The 18,700-nt window shown below is 37.3% G+C and overlaps 1 protein-coding gene across 1 annotated transcript in view; it reads left to right on the top strand.

Annotated features, from left to right (window-relative positions):
- Positions 1–18,700, top strand: part of CUNH3orf67 (chromosome unknown C3orf67 homolog) — a 102,816-nt gene that overhangs the window by 32,474 nt on the left and 51,642 nt on the right. Inside the window, exon 8 of the mRNA XM_021708505.1 lies at positions 13,353–13,556. Coding sequence (XP_021564180.1) covers positions 13,353–13,556 — 204 coding nt within the window. The remainder of the gene's footprint in view (positions 1–13,352; positions 13,557–18,700) is intronic.

Here is an 18,700-nt window from a genome sequence, read left to right as displayed (position 1 = left end):
TATTTATTTTTATTTATTTATTTTGAGTTGGAGTCTCACTCTGTCGCCCAGACTGGAGTGCAGTGGCATGCTCCCGGCCACCACAACCTCGACCCTCTGGGCTCTGACGATCCTTCTGCCTCAGCCTTCCAAGTAGCCGAAACTACAGGCGCCTGCTATCACGCCAGCCTGATATTTGATTTATTGTAGAGATTAGGTCTCGCCAAGTTGCCCGGGTGGTTCTCGAATCCGCGGGCTCAGGCAATCCACTTGCCTTGGCCTCCCAAGGTGCTGAGATTACAGACTGAGTCACCGAGCCCAGCCTTAAGCATTTTTAAATTGCTTCCAGCAATGTTTTATATTCATTGCATAAAGCCTGTGCTTCTCTTAATAAGTTTATTTGTAAATATTTTATTATTTTTGTGTTATTGTAAATGGAATTGCTTTTTTAATTTTATTTTGATTTGCTCATTGCTAATGTATAGAAATAGAATTGATTTTTGTATGTTGATTTTGTATCTTGCAACCTTGGTGAACTTATTACTTCTAGTAATTTGTTTGGGGGGAGAGGGTTTCTTATTTTTTTCTATATGCAAGATCATGCCATCACAAATAGGGATAGTTTTACTTATTTTTCAATCTGAATGCCTTTTTTTTTTTGACTAATAATCCCATAAATGAATTTAATTTCAGTGGAAATTTTTGCTTATTTCAAGATAGTTAAGATTTAATGCTTTAATTATCATGTCCCCAGTATTGAACTGTAGCAAAGACATGATTAATTCAGTCAGGCCTAGAAGAATACTGTTAGTATGACTCATAGGAAATGTATTTGGTGCAAGAAGAAAATTTTGAAAATTATTCTTGGACTAAAAGTCCTTACAATATTAATATGAATACAGATGTGAAATTACCTGTGCTGACTAGCATTGTAGTTTATACATTTAGAGCACTAACATGTTAGGGATTTCTGTTACCTAAGCCTTGTCTCTAAAATGAAGGCCCTCCAAGTGATGGAATACAGCTAATTTGGCTCTACTTCTGAATAAGTAGGACTTCCCCTTTTCTGTTGAGTACCACCAGGCTAGATATTCTCCCAGGTGCCATAATATACAACACTGACTAAGATAAGATCTCTCTCTTTAGGGCTTACATACCTGTTGGGAGATGTCCAGTAAAGCTAGTACATAAAATAATTATAAACCATGAAAAGGACTATAAAAGACCACAGAAGGAACTTAGCCATTAAGGTGCTACAATCAGGATTTCTAAGTGGACATACCAGTGATAATCTGTGCCCTCACAAAGAGTCAGTGTGAAGCGACTTAATGGCAAAGGAAAATTAAAGGCTCTCACAAAAGGAGGTACAAGAGAACTGTCCTTCTAATACCCTGATATGGAAGAGTACCAGTAATTCTTAAGGAATGCCAACTAAAATGATTTGCTAACTGCTTGGTAAACTTCTTTCTTGCAATGTTTTATTCATATTTTAATAGAGTTCTCTATTATTAGGTTCAAATATTTTTAATTAAGAATGAAGTACAACCCTCTGGGTAATATTGCAACCATGTAGATAGCTGGTAATTAAACTTTTTCACACGTATATAACTGCATTCAAACAATTTTGAATGAATCATTTTAAACCTGCAAGCGTCATTATGTGCTTTTTTGAGCAAATAAACAAACAAAATATTTATATAACAGTCTTTGTAGTGCCAGAAAAAGTTTGAGTTTATTGAAGAATGGTTAGTTTCATAAGAAAGACAAAACATACTACCAATTACAAACTCAAATATTCTCTTTAGGAAAAAAACAAGACATTTTATAGGAAAAGAATTATAAAATGAATCATATAACTTTTGACTTTAATCATCTTCTCATCTCCATTTTTGGAAATCAAAACTAAATTATGGAAGGACACTTTTAAAGATATTTTATGCCATAGTATAATGTGGGCAATTTTTTCCCCTTTAATTATCAAGCTATTTCCTTTGGCTAATGTAAAAGAATTTGTTTCATTGCCCCCTGATATATTTGAACCCAGTATGGGAGGAGGGAATATCTATCATTATATTTTTATAAAGTAATAAAAGTCTATGCAATTTGTGTTCTTCAAGCTTAAAGGAAAATAAATTTGTAAATTATTTTATAATTTTAAAGGCATTGTTCCAATATATAAAGTTCTGCATTTTCTAGGGTATATATCATTCTTGGTTCAAAGGGAAGCCATCTGTTTCTCTTTCAGTTTACCACTTAAATATGCCATTTGCAGCTGTCTTTCCAACAGTACTTCATAGTTTGAAGAATTCATAAATGTCTTTCTGACCTTTCACTTCCTTTAGCTACAACAATATCTCATTGTTTTGAAACACCTGTTTGAGGGTCAGGTTGCACCGTGTATTGGACATGTGTTCAGCTCCCTTGCCCAACTGTGCAGGTTCACTTAGAGGTGATTCTCCCTCCTTTGGCAGTTTTCACCACATGTGCCCACTGGCCTCATGCTGCCCTGGGGAACAGCCTTCCCCATACAGGACCCTCTGTCAAGGCTATCTGCATTTTCATTCTTCAAAACTGAAAAATAGAGAGCAGTGAACACCATGGCTCAGAGCACCAGCTGGAGTCAGATGGACCTAGATTTGATTCCTGGTTTTGTTCTTTCTTACCTGTGTGAACGTGGACATACTTCTTAACCTCTCTGAGCCTCAGTTATCTCTTCTATAAACTCAGGGAAAATAATACCTATCCCATAGCGTTGCTTTGAGTATTAAATGAGATAGTGCATGTAGAGTACCTAACCCACAACCCAAAAGATACTTTCTTCTACTTATTGCTAAGTAGTTTGCCCAAACTTTACCTGTATAATGGCCATTTGTATACCTAACCCTGATTTGTACCCCACATCTTTAAAATAAAAATTAAGAAAAAAAAGAAAGAAATGTAAACCAGTATGCCTAGAATGCTAAAGCAAATAAATTCTTTTCAAATTCATAAAACTCTAGAAATCAATTATAGAGAGTATTTGACAAGTGGTAGCTGTATGGTTATGTGTTTCTTATTCTCAATTATACTGAATCAAATGCTAACACAGAATGAATTACTGTGCCCCTTCTGCCAGATAACATACAGGCGTGTTCTCAGTGATACCCTGAAGAGAGAAAAATATTTCTAAGCAAGAAGTGGTAGTATCTCTTTGGTCATTCCCCAGAGACCACCATCTTTGAGTCTTTCTTGTTCACAGAGCTAAATCATAAATGTGTGGCTTTGCGGTTGATGGATTGAATTGAATTTGGGCAAAACTAGCATCATTTAATAAACCATAGTACTAATCATGGTGAGATGTTTCATTTACTAAATTAGACACTTCTACTAACTAACAGTTTTTGAAAAACAGTCTGATATTTGATCTTTTGTCAGAACTACATTCTTTCCTTGTCTCTGAAAAGACAAGGTCATTATATCAGTCCTATCAATATACTTCTGGGAATATTGCTGAAACTACAGAAATTGGTGATTAAATAACATTTGCCCTGCCAGTAAAAAAGTCATAGAAATTGCCCAGGTGTAACTTGCCCCTAGCTCTCTGCCTCCTTTCTAAATATTTTTCAGTCTTAAATGCTTGCTGTTGCTACAGAGTGATATGTTTCTATCACTTTCTTTGTATTTAGTGTTTAGTTGTTGACAAGGCAAATGATCTGGAGTAGAAGCATTTTGAATTGAGTAAAATGCAATTATGATCCAAAATTTGGGCAATGATATGGAATTACAGAAGTCATTAGGACATTTTGATGTCTTCATTGATGAGTAGCTCAGTATGCAAACAAATTGATATGCCAATTACTCTAATGAAGAGGAGGAATTTCAAGTTCCCAGAAGTTTTAGAAATTACAGGTAGAAAGACTTGACAAAATTAAGGGACTATCAGAAGTATGAGTCAATGAAAATACATTGACTGTTTAGGCAAACGCTCTTCAAAGTTTACGGTCAATTCTTCAATATTCTAATGCCAAGGTTAGCATCCTACTCATCAAATGTTTGTTGAAGTTTATATTCTCTTATGTCTTGGTTTTCTCAGTGTTAAATCGGAGCAAGCTATATTTGCCATTTACCTGTTTTATGGAAGCGGCAGAAGCCTCACCGTATTTTCTAAAAACTGAGATCTAAAGTCTTTGACGAAGAACCTTTTATGTGGTTTTAGTCATCTGAGGTATTTTCTATATGGCAGGCCTTCTGCGAAATACTCTACACTTGATCTCCAGTGGCCATCTCCAACCCTCACAAGAGGCCCTATTATTCCTGTTTGACAGACAAGGAAGCAGAGAAGCTTTACCTTGCTCACATATAGTAATTGACAAAGCAAAGTGTCAAACCCAAGAGTTTGGGCCAGAACAGCCCATGCACCTTTCACCACAGTGAGCCACCACTCCTGACTAGGGAACATTGAGAAAATGTCATGATCATGTGGCAACTTAACTTCTATTGCCACTTTAAGCTTTAAAGTATTTTAATGTGCAAAAGTACACAGAAATGTCGGTATAGCTGTCATTACTGTATTGCAACCAACCTGTTTTACATTCTAAAACAGTTCAAGCTTACTTAGTTATTATCTTCCCACTCCAGAAACATCAATTGACTTCTGCTATTTTTATTTCTATAAAGTCTCAGTAATTATCTTCCTCCTGGTTCTTTAAATAATACTTTAAACTACCGTTTATTAAATGACTACTGTATTTGCCCATGTACAAGGCTACAGTTGCCCTCTAACTAGAATATCCTTGAATATAATAGGAAACCTGCTCAACTTGGTTTTATTAGATTCTTTCTAGTATATAGTTAATTGTTAAATTTGAGAAGTACCTGAACTCAGAAGATAGATGCTGGAAAATTTGTTTTTCAACTCACTTTAAGGTTAAAAATAAGAGTTCAGCTCCATTTGTCAGGGAATTCTTTCTGAAAATTAACAAGCTGATTGTCAAGGCAAAATGTATGGAAGTATATTTCTATTTAGGTCTTGGATTAAAAATTTATTCTAAATAAGTATGAGGCATTAATATAAAGGTCTTTTAAAAAATCCTCTAATGTCCCTCCCCCAAAAAAGACATACCTGTATGAGACGGAAAGTTATCTATCTCTTTGCAAGGAATTTTGCCATTATTGGGTTAAATTACCTAAGAAATCTCTACCTGAGACATTTTTTTTTTTAAGTTGGAGTCTTATTCCGTCACCCAGACTAGAGTGCAGTGGCATGCTCACGGCCACCCCAGCATCCACCTGCTGGGCTCAGGCGATCCTTCTGCCTCAGCACTTCCAAGTTGCCAGAACTACAGGTACTCACTACCATGCCCAGCTAATTTTTTGACTCATTGTAGAGATGAGGTCTCGCCAAGTTGCCCAAGCTGTTCTCAAACCCGTGGGCTCAGGCAATCCCCTCACCTCAGCCTCCCAAAATGCTAATTACAGGCTTGAGCCATCACACCTAGCCGCCTGAGACATTCTTAAGGGATTGATATGTGTAGATAATGAAGTACAAATTGAGTCAGGGTAATGAAGCGTCTCCCCTGTCACATGCTGAAATGTTTGTGATAGACATTTCAAATGTAGCATTGGGTCTGATTTTGTCTCAAATCCACCTGACCACCATCGACATAAAACTGGATTCTGACTAGTTGGTTCTTGTGAATGACCTAACTTCTGATTTATGCTATGTAAGTTAACACAGAATTCCTTAAGTTTAGCAAAGTTTTTCAAGTTGTGCTGTGACTTTGTCTTCAAGTTTTAATTTAGCCCTTTGCATGGTAAAGACACATTCTGAAATCTACCATAAATTGCAAAAGAGCTATGTGCACAAATATGTGTCACTTATAGCTCATGTTTGTGGCTACTGTCTTCATTCTTATTGTTAGTAGGCCTGCATCCCCAGTGAATTAGCTTAAACTCTTGTAGGTAATATGTAGCTTAGGAATTTGAAACAAGTTTTCAGGAATGCTAGTTGATAAAAAAAAATGCCCTAGAATACTAATTTACCATCAGCTGTTATTTAAAATGTCAATGTGGAGATTAAACACTGTCTGAAAATAGCAATAGAGAGGAGATTAATCCTCAAATTTAAATGGCAATTAAAGTTTAAAATTAGCTTTGGAAAATGGACTTCTAACCGGGCTCGGTGGCTCAACCTGTAATCCTGCGCTTTGGAAGGCTGAGGTGAGTGTATTACCTGAGCCCGCGAGTTTGAGACCCATCTGGGCAACTTGGCGAGACCTCATCTCTACAATAAATCAAAAATTCACCAGGCATGGTAGTGCGCGCCTGTAGTTCCAGCTACTTGGAAGGCTGAGGCGGAAGGATCGCTGAAGCCCAACAGGTCGAGGCTGCACTCCAGTCTGAGTGGCAGAGTGAAACTCCAACTCAAAAAAAAAAAAAAGGACTTCTAGTACTTTTCTTGCTGTCATGTGGGGGTCCAAAAAAACTGCCAAAACTTCCTAATTACAGCTATAAACTCTTCATAATAAATATACATTTGAAACTGCCCGTGATGCTAACTCCCCAGCTACTTTTACAAAATGCATTTTTTTTTCCCACGGAGACTGTCCAGAGTAAGTTGCCAATGATTCACTCCCTAGGAAATCTTTTTTAAGCCTTAGACTTCTTTGTTGTTGATCATGGATAATTATGCATATCATAAGCATATACTTTGATAAATTTTCACAAACTGGACACACCCATGTAACCATCATCTAGATTAAAAAAGAGCTATACTAGCACCTCAGAACCCCCCCCATTGTGCTCCCTCCCTGTCACTATTCCTTTTTTTTTACTCTTGCCTATCACTGTCTCCTCACAACTAACTGTCCTCAAGGTTAGTTTTACCAGCATATACTCCTTTGTGTCTGGCTCCTCCCACTTAGCACAGGTCACTCATTTCATCGCTGTGCAGTGTTCTACTGTGTGTATATAATATCATTCATTTATCCATTCTACTGTTGATGAGAGTTTGGAAGCTATTAAGAATATACTTTTTGGTAAAACTTAGACTTTTAATAAGACTTAGGCAGGACTGGGAAAGAGAAGTCATCTGGTCACGTAGGTTTAGTTAAATTATAGGTGACTCATCCCTGTTACTTTAGAGTAGTATTACTGATCTCATTTTAAAACAGTAATGTATACGTATTACTTTCTAGTCTGTTTAGTGATATCTTTTGAACATAGCTCCCTTCTACTAATTTGCCCAGCATTTGGACTATGCTGCCATATTACCTTTCTTCTTCGAACCCCAGCTTAGGGACTATCTCCTCCTGAAGGCTTAGCTGTTCCTACATAAGCAGCTTTCTTTCTTTTCTGAAATGAAAGACAATTTTATTTTCCTTCTCTTTCTTTTCTGAAATGAAAGACAATTTTGTATATTTTCCTTCTCCCGTTGTTTTTTCTATTATTTTCTAACAACCACCATTCCCTTTGTAGTAGTATTTTTTTTTTAAGTTACACTTTTAAAGGAATGCAAAGAGACAAGGATTGTTTGATAGTCCTTTTATTTAAAGTTTTTGCAACATGATGTCTCCTGTGCCATGGGATTAGGAACTGTCATAATGCAATTCTGATTTTGAGAGTCTCTCAGGTTTTATAGGCTCCAAAATGTAACATCCCAATTTCCTCCTGGTTCTGTTCTCTTCCCATTCATAAAGAACAGAATGGTGTTCCTGATCTTATCCTGTGGCCATATATTATTTTTCTCTACACCATCGCTGTAGATTTAGCCTCATGTCACCTGCAGTTCAACGTAACTGGTTTTATCTGAGACTCACAAAATTCTATAGGCAGATATCTGATTGATTCTGTCTTTAAAATCTTGAGAATAGAGATTGGGCAAAGGACATCAAGTTGTAAAATTATTTTCATGTATTGTGTTTTATCTTTTTGCTAGAGTTACCTGATTTTCTTTTAATCATTATCAAGGTTCTGTGTGACTATTAATACCACACCTCAACATATACATAGAGTCATTGCTATGTTGCTCTCAATTGCCCTGCTAGATGTAAGGTCTATTTGAGCAAGGGCTAGATCTTAATTGTTTTTGTATCCTCATTGGCTTAGGCCCCAAATAATGTCTTTAAAAAAAAAATCAGTGAAAATGAGCAACCTGAATGACTTAGTGAGCAAGGACTTGCCTGGGAGTCTGAACACAGCTGAATTGTATAGCCTGCAGCCTATTGCCTTGTTTCTAAAACATATCTGATTGATAATGTCCCCCTCTTTCCTACAAGGATATTTTGAGGTGAAATTGAGTTATACATAACATTTCAAGCCTTTCAGAGATAGGATTACATAAGGCATTTTGCCTCTCAGCAGTTGCATAATTTAGTTAGATGATATCTTGTGCTGAGTCCACTTTAATGTGAAGATTTTATTGCAAGCCTTCTTTAAAAAAAAAAACTAATAAATGATTTAGGCTTTCTGGTGATTTTGAAATGGTTTAAGAGATTGCAAATCAAAAACGTTTCAGAGGCCTAAGTTAATTACCAGCCTCCTCCACTGGCTGCTCTATTCATGACCCTGGAGAAAGTTGCCTTCCTCTCTCTTCTCATTTTTGGCTTCCTTTTCCAGGGTGTTGTCAGAATATATTTTACTGTTGTATCAAATAAAATCATGGAAATATAGAGTTCCAAGCAAACTTAGCACCAGCAGTGCCTGGCATATAATAGGGTCTCAGTAAGTGTCTGTGGAATAAATTAATGAATCGGTCAATTTCCACTACTGCAGATTACTGCATCTAGCTATTCCCCCAGCCTCTGCTTCAGGGTTGCCTGCCAGTGGAGGAGTCCCTCGAAGGCCAATTATTCCACTTGTCAACAAATGTAATTACTATCAAATGCCACCTTAGACCTCTGTGAGACTTTCTATAATTCTGCTGCGCAGTTAGTCACATCTGTGCTGCATTTCTCGACATCTTAGTTCTGTCTCTGTTGTATTATTCATCACAGTACATCATAATTTCCTGAGAAAGGGAAACCCCTTTCTAGGTTGTGAGCTCCATGAGAACAGAGGTATTTCCCAGTTTCATTGCTTTTGTTGTGCTCCCAGTACCTAGCATGGTATAGAATGGATGAAAGACCAAAAGGAGGGGGACAGAGAAAATGAGAGGAAAAAAATACCAGAGAGTACATGTATTGATTGCCAACTCATGATATGTGAAGAGGATTGTGCCTATTCCAGAAAGCATGGATCAAAGGTAACTGAGTCAGATTCAGGAAGAAAACCTTAAAACAACTTCCATTTAAAAAATCTCATTTTAATTTCTATTATTTGTGTATGTTTTGTACTATACATACTATTTTAATATAGTTGTACATGTATTTGATTTATAAATAAATGCATATTAGAAGGTACATATCCAAACATTTACTATTAAAGGCACAAATCTTAAGTTTGGAGCCCTCATTATAGCTGTTTTTCAAATACTGTACTATCTATTCACAATAGCAAAAACATGGAACCAATTGTGCTGCCCAATAAAACTGGACTGGATAAAAAAATGCAGTGCAAATACACAATGGAATATTATGCAGCCATAAAGAAGGACAAACATATGCACTTTGCAGCAACTTGGATGGATTTAGAATCTATCATACTCAGTGATCTATCACAGAAACAAAGAACAGAGTACCATATGTTCTCACTCATAAGCAGACCTTGAACAATTATAATACTATAAGAAAGTGATTGACAGTAGTGGGAAACTGCCAGGATTAGCAGTTGTGGGAAACTGTCGAGGGGAGGCACACCTCATCAACAAGGGTGCCTGAATAATGATCATTTGTATACCTAACCCTGAATTGTACACCACATCCTTAAAATTAAAAAAAATACTATGCTAAGCATTTGCTGTAATATTGTTTCATTTAGATCACCAAAAATCCCATGCTATGGTCCCCATCTTAAAGATGAAGAAACTGAACCATAGAGAGCTTAGGTAGTTTTCCAAGTCGGATATGACAGGTAAATGGTGGAATGAAAGGCCCACACTTCATTTCACTGCCACATCCTCTCTTATTTTTCTATCTTAGCACCCAAGATTGTTCTGCACTATACGACTTTGTGGGTTAAATAAATTGAATGGAAGAATTAATCATACTAAGTATATATTAAAGCTTTCTTCTTAAGAAAAATTGTGAAAATTAAAATAAAGTGTCTTTTTATTGTAAAGCATATATTTGCAATGACAAGCCAAATAACATACCTATGTGACATATTAGAATGTTTAGTTCCATTTCTTGACAGAAAAACTAATGGACATCAAGTCACTTGTATACTGTCGCATCCAAAGTGAAGTAGCTGGTATTCTCATTTTCACATCTGATTACCACACTACTTTTTAAAATTGAAATATAATTTTATATCATAAAATTTACCCTTTTAAAGTGTACAATTCAAGAGTTCTTAGTATGTTTACAAGATTCTGTAATCATCATGACCTAATTTCAGAACATTTTCATCACCCCAAAAAGAAAGAATATACCCATTAGCAATGACTTACCATTCCTCTTTCTCCTAGTTCCTGGCATCTGCTAATCTACCTTCTGTCTCTATGTATTTGACTATTCTGGTCTTTTCATATAAATGAAATTACATGGCCTTTTGTGTCTCACTTCTTTCAGTTTGCATAATGTTTTCAAGGTTCATCTAGGTTGTAGCGTGCATCAGTCCTTTATTACTCTATGGCTGAATGATATTCCATTATATCAATAAACAAAAAAATCCTTTCATCAGTTGATGGACATTCGGGGTTTCCACTTTTTGGCTATTATGAATAATGCTTCTATGAACATTTATGTACCATTTTTTGTGTGAACATGTGTTTTCAGTTCTCTTGGAGTATGCCTAGGAGTGAATGGCTGGGCCACTGTATGCTTAACATTTTTAGTAATTGCCAAACTATTTTTCAAAGCAGCAAAATTTTACATTCCCACCTGCAATGTATGAGGATTTTAATTTCTCTGCATCCATGCCATTACTTGTTATTGCCTATCTGTTTTTATTATAACCATCCTAGTGGGTGTGAAGATTATCTCACTGTGGTTTTGATTTGTATTTCCTTAATGACGAGGATGTAAAGCATCTTTTTTTTTCTTTTATATTAAGAGGGCACATGTGTACATTTGTTACACAGATGTACTATGTAGTGGTAAAGATTGGGTCTCAGATGGACCATTCCCCAGATAGTGAATATTGTACCCAATAGATAATTTCTGAGCCCTAACTCCCCTCCCTGCTCCTGCGCCTTATTGTCCTCGGTGTCTATTGTTTCCATCTTTGTTGCCATTTAGCTCTCGCATACATGAGAACATGCGATGTTTGGTTTTCTGTTTCTGAGTCAGTTCACTTAGGATGATGATTTCCAGTTTCTTTCATGTTGCTGCAAGACATGATTTCATTCTTTTTTATGGCTGTGTAGTATACCATGGTGTATATCTACCACATCTTCTTTATCTAGTTAGTTGTGTGTGGGTAGTTTGTCCCATGATTTTGCTATTGTAAATAGGATTGCAATGAACATATGAGTAAAGGTATCTTTTTTAGATATTGATTTCTTTTCCTTTGGATAGATCCCTAGTAGTGAGATTGCTGGGTTGAATGGTAATTCAATTTTTAGTTACTGGAGAGATCTCAATACTATTTTCCATAGACGTTGAACTGGCTTACAGTTCCACCAGTGGATAAGCATTCCCTTTTCTCTGCAACCATACAAAATCTGTTGTTCTTTGACTTTCTATTAATAGTAATTGACTGGTGTGAGGTGATATCTCACTGTGGTTTTAATTTGCATTTCAGATGTTGAGCATCTTTTTTATGTGTTTATTGTCCCCTCAACTACTTATTTTGAATTTAAATTATTTCTATTTCATTTTTCATTTTAGTATTTTTCATTGGAATGTAAATTTTGTTCTTCTTGTTGTTGTATCTGTTTTGCCCAAGAACTCTCAAAGCATAGCTCATGAAATATCTTTTTAAAAATCGCGTGGCCTCTCCTGGTGCCAAGCTGCTGGCACCATGAACTATAATATAAGGCTTTAACTGAGTTTACACTGGCAACTTTCCAGAAAATCATCACATCAGATTATCAGATAACAAGTTTTTATAAACCTCAAATTATGACGATGATAATGCTTTATTAAAAAGCAGTTAATGGCAAAGGAATGCCAAGAATTTTTTTCAAAATTGTATTTTCTTTTTACATCCCTGTGAGGCAGAAAAAAAAGCAAAAGAAGGCAGTAGTTGTCTCAAAGGGTCCTCCAAGAAAGTATATGTAGAAGTATGAATATCTAAGCATTCTTGTGTCTTAGAAAACAATATTTGTGAGTACAACAAGCCTTTCTAGATGTACCAGAAAATTTCCAAATTGCTTTTAAGTTATATGCCAGTTCTGGATAAATCACACTGCTGTTATGTGATGCTAATATTTTAACAATGTAGAAATTGACATTTGCTATCAAACCTTGTGGGTCAGACAGAAAGAAAAGAAAAAAATTGAAAATTCCATATGCCAATTTCAGTCCTGTACATTGAAACCGTATATTTATTATATTAGCACCTAAATAGCTGTGATCTTTTAAAAAAATATGTCTGACAGATTACATATATAGTATAGTCCACCTCGGTTGCAGCTACAAAGTCTTTCAACTTTCAGACCTTACATGCTGCCATCTTACATTCAGATTACTTTTGGTGACTTTTACCAAAAGAAGTCATTCTCAATCTTACTGTAAATTGAATATATTTGGTCATAATGTTCACAATGATGAAATTCATCAAGTCCCCAATAACCTGGGCTTTTTTTTAATGGAAAGTGATTTTTCTTTTTAAAAAACTGCTTTGAATTTTTGCTTGTTTATTCAGTCCAGAGCACCTTCCAGGCACCAGATCTGGGAAATACAGTGGAAGTAAGATAGTCATGGTACTTGCCTTTGTAGATACCTATGAGCTCCAAAAACAATTACATAACTGCAGAGGTGATAAATGCCAAAAGTGAGAGTCCATAATAGATGAGCTGACCCAGTTTGTGGTTGTCAGAAAAGTCTTACCTGAGGGAGTGACACTTAATTTGGGACCTGAAAGGCACCTAAGAGTTAGCCAGAACACAGGGCAGAGGAGGCTAAAATGTCTAAGGCAGACAGGAGTTTGATGCTTTTGAGGACCTTAGTGTGGCTGGTGTGTCAGGAACAAAAGGACAAGATGTAGCTGATCGGGTAAGTAGTGCATGAAGCATGTTAAGAATTTGGATCTCTGTTAGTGGTGAGTCATTCCAGGGGTTAAGTCTGTGGAGTAGCTCTAGAATTAAGAAGGGCGGGTGACCTTTGCTCTGACATTTCCTCTCTTTTGGTCAGGAATATGACTGGAGAAACTATCAACCCAGCCAGATGAGTGAATCTGAGTTGCAGATGCTGGCAAGCCTACAACGGCAACAGAATGAAGAACTGGAGGATGCTGGGGCTTCCCATGGCCTGAGCGCATCCCAGGTTGACAACTGTAATGTCAGCATAAGTACCAGCAGTGATGACACGACCACCTGGAACTCCTGCCTGCCACCTGTGAGTCCTGGGCTTTACCTCTTTGTTTCATTTATTTAACAAGAAGCAAGCTTCTTCTAACAAGGTGCAGCCTTGCCTGGGAAAACTGGGCCAAAGTGAAAACATTCTCTATAAGAATGCTCAGAGGCCATCCTGAAATTGTGTTTTAGAATGGGGTTCAGAAATTAGAAGATGACATTGTCTTAAATTGTCTTATTTACCTTCAGAAAATGTATATAGGGTGGTGTATAAACCCATAATTGAAAGGAAAAAAAATAATTTCACTGTAGATTCTGGGTATATCATTATATTCCCTGTTCCTAGCATAAGCCCCCTGACACATAAAAGAGGCCCAATGTTTGTTAAATAAATATTAGTTAAATAAATAAATAAAAAGGGAAAGACTAGATATACTATTTCCTGGATATAAAGGCAGAAAACACTTTCTGTAGAAGTCACCAGATGTGTGCTGACGCATCCCTGTGTGTGAGTGTGTGAGGGGCCTTGATAGGCACTGTGGATGCTTCAGAAGTTTACATTCGTGTATGTTCACATAGTTAAAGCACTTAAAATATGGCCCATTACCCTTACTATGGCCCAGCAGAGGAGCTGGAACAGGTCTTAGTCTTCCTGTTTTTCAGGTGAAGTAACTGAAGCCTGGATCCAAGTTTCCACACTTAGTTGGTAGTGGAACCCAAAGCGGAGCCCCATGTCCATTCTCTACAATACAGTCCTCAAGGATCTTACAGCTTAACTGGAAACTCAAAGTACAAACACCAACAGAACAATCTGAGACAGCATGAGAAATATCATAAAGCAAAATAATAAAATCATTGCTATTAAAATGGTAATTAGAGCTACCATTTCTTTAAGCACCTCTAGCCATTTACCTCCATAGCCCAAAGAACATGTAATTATAAGGCCACATTCAACATCATATCAGACAGACTAAAATATACTTTCATCTAAAAATGAATATAACTTTTTTACTATATAATTTTTAAAGGAAATATAAAATCATATAATTTTGACTCATATATAACTATATATAAAGATTTAGTTGAAGTGTAGTTGACAGTGAATAAATTAGATTTTAAGTAATTAAATAAATATAATTTGCAATTGTTTTTGTAGTTTAAAGCGAATTTTTCCCAGGTCTCCAGCATCTTTGTAGATATTGGAAATCTCAGAGGCCCTAGCACCTAATGCCTTACATGTGTTATCTAAGGCTTCTTTGTGTAGTAAGCACTGTTAGAGTCCCACTTCCAGATGAGAAAACTGAGGCTCATAAGTAAGGTGATTCAGACCTAATTTGGCCTGACTCCTGAGTATGAGCTCCTAACCTCCATGATATGGTGATTTTTTTCATTTATGACTCAGTTGTCAAATTAGTGCTGTCCATTGGATTTCCAGATATCCTGTGGAAGGTGAGATTTCTGTGCTCTGGAAAAAACTTACAAGTCTTCATGGAGGAGATATTCAAATTGGTTCTAAGGAGATGGGCGGGGGGTGGGGGTTGATACCAGTTTTTCTTTAGTGTTTTTATACCTGCCTTGCACGCTCTACAGGTTTCTCTTGCCTCATTTGTGCTTTCACTAAACACAGCTATCAAGCATACATAACACCTTTAGTAGCCTTGATGCCAAAGAGCATCCACCACCACTCTCCCCGCCCCCGGAAAAATATCTGAGTTCTAGTTACTCTGGTTACAGAGTAACTATCCTTGTAGCCAGAGCTAAGATCATAAGAGTCAGTTGCAGATTTTTGCCAACACAGTTTGCAATAGATTGAAGCATTGCCTTCCTTATAAAATATTCCTCAGCAGTCATTTCAACTGCAAGTAAGAAAGAGAACAGTGGCCTCCTGATCGAGCTCATTCTGTCATGAAGTAGCTCAGAGACCAACATTACAAAGGGCAAGCTGAGGAATGATTATTTATGGACTGAAAAGGCTGAACTCTTGGTTGCCCTGGATACCGTGTTCTCATCACTGTCCTGTTCTAGCAAGGACTGAAGTCTTCTGCATGACAACTACTCTGCTCTAAAAGTGTACAGCCCAAAATAACACCAGGTAATGAACTTAATAACCCCTCTATTTGACCAAATGAGAAATTAAAAAGTCTATTTTTTTAAGCCAGAGAAAATATTGAAAAGCCTACCTTTGGTATTCATAAGATAGGTTTAGTACTGCATCAAATTCAGTCTATATAACATTAGAACTATCACCAAATGGAAAATTGTATTCCTTAAAGAACTCTACATCTTGCTGCTTGTAAAGGGTTTAAATAGAATAATTTTACAAGCACTGTTGTGGTCTTTTTAAGAAATCATGACTTTCTCTTTATAAGTGTACAAAAAGTGAAAAACAAGTAAAAGAACTCATAATTTTCTTTATCACAATGATATCTGCTCTCTTGTATCTCAGTGTGTCACCATCCACCCTGGTGCTCTAGCCAGAAATTTGGAAGACATGTTTACTTTTCTCACTTCTTCGTCCCACATCCAATTGGTCTCCACATCCTGAGAATCCTTTCTCCGTTTTACCTCTTAACCTCCCTACCTAATCCCTAATACAACCTTGGCACTTTTTTCCTCCTTAACCCATGACAGATTATGCACTTTATTTTTCTTGTCCCTTAACATCTTTGTGCTTCTAGTCCGAGCACCATAGCCTGGTAGTTAGGAGCGTCAGTTCTAATATCAAATTGCCATGGTTCAGATTCAAGCTGTGACCTTACACTTGACATTGTATCTGAGACATAGTAAGCATTTAATAAATAAAGGTTATCTGTCATTATTATTCATTTTAGTGATCTTTCTAAAGCCCAGATCTGATCTGATATATTTTCTATGTGAAGCCCTTCAGTGATTCCCCATTGCCTCTTTAGTTTGGCATACAGGGATCCCATGATCTGAGACCCGCCCCTTCTCAGCCCCATCTCTCACTTATCTCTCACCTTTCACTCCATGCTTTAGTCCCACTTGTAATTCCCTAAATGCACTCTGCACATAGCCCTGTATCTTGCACCTGATTATCCTTAAGACTCAACTGCAAAGCCACTGTAGCCCTTCTCCAGGCCTAACTGTGAGGGACACACCTTCTCTTTACCACGAGAGCCAGGAATAGCTCCACAATAACTCTCTCAACAATTTGCTTATCTGTCTCACATTAGTTCATCCCATACATATTTTTGAGTTGATACAATGGCTAGTGAGCTAGACTGGATGCAGGGGAGCAAATAAGGTTTTGCCCAATCTTGAGATATATACAGTTTTGGAGGGAAGCAGAGGCAAACAGCTCACTGTAACTCAGGGTAATGAGTGATGAGAGAATAAGGAGTTAAGGGAGCACATGAGAGGAAGCTGTTCTACCGGTGAGTTTCAGGGATGCTTGCACAGAGAAGGTGACCAGTAAGCCAGAGTTCAAGAATAAGTTCAAGTTCACCGTGAAGACAAGAGGGGAAAGGAATTCCAAGTTCTGAAAAGGAACAGAGTTAAGTCTGTGGAGGGGACGGTAGAGTCTCTCCTCAGCAAGATAACCTCTTCTTAGTGCCCTTGTTTCTCCATCAGCCTGAAGAGGACTTGAAATGAGTTTTGTTTGTCTCACCATCACTACCCACCCCCTCCCCATCCAACATGTACAGGAAAACCACTCTCTCCTCTAGCCACACTGTGTGACTTACCCATCACTCGGTGAGCCTTACCCTTTGTTCAGATCATGCCATTACTCATGTCCTTTCTCTACCTGGCATGATCCTCCATCTCTGTTCTCTACCTAGATCACAGCTTTTGGGTTTGGGGTATTGTTTGTTTTTTGGCTGATTTTTTTTTTTTTTGAGTTGGAGTCTCACTCTGTCACCCAGACTAGAATGCAGTGGCCACTCCCGGCCGCTGCAGCCTCAACCTGCAGGCCTCCGACGATCCTTCCCCCTCAGCCTTCCAAGTAGCTGGAACTACAGGCGCGTGCTACCACATCCGGCTAATTTTTTTGATTTACTGTAGAGATGAAGTTTCACCAAGTTGCCCAGGCGGGTCTCAAACCTGTGGGCTCAGGCAATCCACTCACCTCAGCCTCCCAAGGTGCAGGATTACAGGCTGAGCCACAATATTTTTTATTAAAGACCTTATTTTCTTAGATCAGTTGTAGGTTCACAGCAAAATGAGAGGAAAGTTTAGAGATTTTCCCATGTACCCTTTGCAAACACATGGCAGCCTCCCCTACTAACCAGAGTGGTAATTTGTTACAATTAATGAACCTCCATTGACACATTATCACCCAAAGTCCATAGTTCACATTAAGTGAACTGTGGTGCTGCACATTCTGTGGATTTGGACTGATGTATAATGATAAGTATCTACCGGTGTTATCCACTGACATGGAAATCCTTTGTGCTCTGCCTGTTAATCCCTCTACTTGTTTTTGAAGGCCCAACTCACTCGTCACTGCTTCATGAAACCCTTCTCAACTCTCAACTCACCCTACACAGAATTATTTGCTTCCTTCTCTGGATTCCTATTATCTTCTGGCTCAATTATAACACTTATAACATCAATTAACCTCTGTTACTAACATCCCCCAGGCCTGCTTACAAATTCCTTGAAGGCAAAACCCCACCTTTTTATACTTTCTATGTTGAGCTCAAAGGCTGGCATGAGGCATCATGGCTGGTTATCAGTCATTGGTTGAATGAATCAGTTTGTTATATTTTTGAAAACTTCTTTTTTACTCTAAATACGGTAATTTTCATCAAAATTCCAAAATAAACATCAGCTTTGCTTTGCTTAAATAAATTCTGAGTGATGCCGGCAATATTTTATACTCAAGATTTGGTAAATGAATATTAAATATACACCCAAAAGAAAACTCTCTTCCTGAACAAGGCCTGATTACCAATAGTAAGAAAAAGAGATTTAGTCAGGTCACATTCAGTTTAGCCTTTTCACATGGTGACTTTGTACACATTGCAGTCTGAAACCAGAAAGCCCATACAGAGTAAAACGAAGTCTTTAGCAAAATCTATTGTTTACCACAAGCTTTGATTCCTCAGCTTTCCTCAGCATCTGTACACTTCAGAATAATATGTACTGTTTAAAAGGTGTTTAGATATAATAAATTAGTCATTTAAAAGTGTAATTAAATGTAACCATATTTCTCATAGCAAATTG

Source organism: Carlito syrichta, unplaced genomic scaffold, assembly GCF_000164805.1.
Source record: "Carlito syrichta isolate Samal-C Ts95f unplaced genomic scaffold, Tarsius_syrichta-2.0.1 Scaffold140504, whole genome shotgun sequence".
Taxonomy (NCBI): domain Eukaryota; kingdom Metazoa; phylum Chordata; class Mammalia; order Primates; family Tarsiidae; genus Carlito; species Carlito syrichta.
Note: the sequence above shows the minus strand (reverse complement) of the source record. Positions and strands in the feature narration are given on the sequence as shown.